Source organism: Triticum aestivum, chromosome 7A (assembly GCF_018294505.1).
Source record: "Triticum aestivum cultivar Chinese Spring chromosome 7A, IWGSC CS RefSeq v2.1, whole genome shotgun sequence".
NCBI classification, from domain to species: Eukaryota; Viridiplantae; Streptophyta; class Magnoliopsida; order Poales; family Poaceae; genus Triticum; species Triticum aestivum.
In genome coordinates this window covers 676,369,791-676,372,443 of record NC_057812.1, presented here as the reverse complement: position 1 = coordinate 676,372,443, position 2,653 = coordinate 676,369,791, and the positions used below count along the sequence as shown (strand labels likewise).

General features: G+C 51.1%; 1 protein-coding gene across 1 annotated transcript; it reads right to left on the bottom strand.

Annotated features, from left to right (window-relative positions):
* Positions 1-990: 990 nt before the first annotated feature.
* On the bottom strand, positions 991-2,093 carry LOC123154782 (cyclin-D5-3). Its single transcript, XM_044573417.1, has 2 exons — positions 1,753-2,093; positions 991-1,662 (listed from the first exon to the last, which is right to left on the bottom strand). The coding sequence occupies exons 1-2, from the start codon at positions 1,894-1,896 to the stop codon at positions 1,444-1,446; spliced, it is 363 nt and encodes a 120-aa protein (XP_044429352.1). The 5' UTR covers positions 1,897-2,093; the 3' UTR covers positions 991-1,443.
* Between the last annotated feature and the right edge of the window lie 560 nt (positions 2,094-2,653).

The following is a 2,653-nucleotide window of genomic DNA, read 5'->3' as shown; positions in this document are numbered from 1 at the left end:
TTGCATTTTGACCCTACCCAGTTTCAGAACTTGCATCAAATGTGCAAATTTAGTCCTGACCAATGACAGAGCGCCATGTGGACGCGTGGGTGCCTACCCGGTCAGCGCGTGGCATTTTGCAAAGAGGCCCCTGCCTTTCGTTTGAATCTACCCGCAGGACACGAAAACTGAGTTCCTGAACCTGATGGCCTTCTGTGGTTTCCTGGTAGTTTTAGCGTTATAAGATAAGAAGTGTGATATTTGCATATTATGGCCGTACAAATATTGAAACACTGGAGATGTTTCACACATGTTCATTTGTACCCTATCCTCACACATTTTCCTGCATTTTCTGTTTCGTATTTGCTGCAGGTAATAGAACACTATTAGAGAGTATCTTTTGTGCCTGCTGGAATTACACTTATCTTTGTTGTAAGCATATATTTTGCTCGCCCCGGCACACGATTAACCGTTGTAATTTCTTTTCCTTCAAGGGTCTGATTCTATCTCTGTCCCGGCATGTTTGAGGCAGGAGAAGGAGATTGCTGCTCGGAGCAGGTGACGCTACTTCACTCTTACTCCATTCTTGTGCATACGCATAACCTTTAGCCTCTCTTTGTCGGAAGGCCTGATATAATTTTATTCTTTAGTTCAGCTGGGCTGCTGTCACGCCCTTCAGATGTGAAACCGGTACATACCATTACGGATCCATGCTGCAGCCATAATCAGTTATTCACCTGTTTCTGATGGTTGAGAGATTATTTTCATTTTCTCTGGTTTATTTCAGATAAATTACAGAAGAAGTATCGTTATACTTTAATCATGCGGCAGCAACACGTTATTTATCGTTATACTTTAATCATGCGGCAGCAACACGAAATAACGATGAAGAAACCCACTTTGCAAGGAGGCCATAGACATCGCCAAAAGGCAAAAGAGTAGGCCATCCTTCATTCCCTTGGAAACTCACATGACAGGAGAAACAGATCCAGACCAGAGAGGCATCTGATTGGTGCTGACTTGAGCGTTACCACCGGGAGGAGCGTCACGAATACATGCCCAGCGCCCTGCTCAAAATCATTCCCTTGGAAACTCATGCCTAGGCTTTACACTCTTTTCTTTTCACCTCACTTTGAGCTGAGCTGAGAGCTCTTTGTAGCAGTACACTACTGCTGCTTGGCCTTTCTCTCTCTCTCTCTCTCCTCTTTACACCGCCTTTTTAAGCCTGGGACGGGAAAGATCTCCTGAAAACCAAAATCTTTCCGATCCTAACTTACCAATCAGCTGTAATAATTGCACAATCACAAGAATCAAATCCTGCCCCCTATTTAGCCACCACCACCACCAAAATCACTGCTCAAGCTAATGAAAAAAAGTCTAAGGCTAGGGGGGTGACAGAAATCAGCAGCAGCTGGAGTGCGAGCTGAACTCTAGCCAAAACATCCATCCAGCTCCTCCCATTGCCTACTGGCGCTGAGGAAAATGCAGCCTTCTCCTCTTATTGTCCGCCGAGGTGGTGGCAATGGCTTTATTGTCGTTGGCGGCCACGGCCATGGCGACGGAGGTGCCCGGGCTCCCGGCGGGGGCGGCGGCGGAGACGTCGGAGGAAGCCACCTCCCTGCTCGACTGCACGGACCTGTCCTCCTCTTGAATCATCACGCTGTAGCAGGAACACACATGCCCCTGTGCCACGGAGAAGAGCATTTACTCATCATTGCCCCTTTTCACCAACAGATCTCCAAAAAGGGAGGGGTTATTATGATGGGGGCTTACGGTTTGTAATTGCTGCCATGATGAGCCCAAGATCGCCTTGAGCTCCTCCTCTAGGTTCGGGCCCGTCGTCCCCTCACTGCCGCCGCGCGCGACCAGGATCGGCACCAGCGCCATGGTCGACGACTGGTACTCCACCGACCTCATCGTTGCACACACACGCACACGAGAGATCTTTTCATGATCCGATCCGATGGGATGATGGGGTGGAACGGGAGCAGGGGGTGGTCTGACCTTTGATGGAGGCGAAGATGCACTTGACGGCGCGCAGGACGATGGCCTTGCGCTCGTCGTGCCGGAACCTGGCTGCGAAGCAGCTCAGGTACGGGAACGGGGTGCCGGCGATCATCTGCCACTTGAGCGTGCCGAGGACGAGGACGGCTGGTGTTTTCGTGTCCTGTGGGTAGATTCAAATGAAAGGCAGGGGCCTCTTTGCAAAATGCCGCGCGCTGACCGGATCGGCACCCACGCGCCCGCATGGCGCTCTATGATTGGTCAGGATCAAATTTGCACATTTGATACAATTTCTGGGACTGGGTAGGATCAATTTGCAAGTTTTAGAACCAAACCATCACATTATGCGCAAGTTGTAGGACTCTCAGTGCTTTTAACTCTTTACTGCGTGGTGGCCGGCCGGGGATCGACGGCCGGAGCATGCATGCATGTGTGCGAGACCGGCGCAGCGGCCATCTTCTTGTAACGTGCCTCTGGTCTAGTGTCCTATGATTTGTCACGTCGGAGGTAGTAGCACTAGTAGAAAACAGGGCTTTGGTCCAGGCCGGGTCAGCCCATTAGCCCCGGTTCAGTCCAGAACCGGGACCAATGTGGGCATTGGTCCTGGTTCGTCAGCCCAGGGGGCCTGCCGGGCCACATGGGCCATTGGTCCCGGTTCACCTGGATCTTT

What these genes read in the sequence shown, in the direction of transcription:
- LOC123154782 (XM_044573417.1), bottom strand. Translation starts at nt 1,896, where the DNA reads ATGAGGTCGGTGGAGTACCAGTCGTCGACCATGGCGCTGGTGCCGATC. An exon ending in CATGGCAGCAATTACAAACC is followed by an intron (nt 1,663 to 1,752) that starts GTAAGCCCCCAT and finishes TCCGTGGCACAG; the next exon opens with GGGCATGTGTGTTCCTGCTA.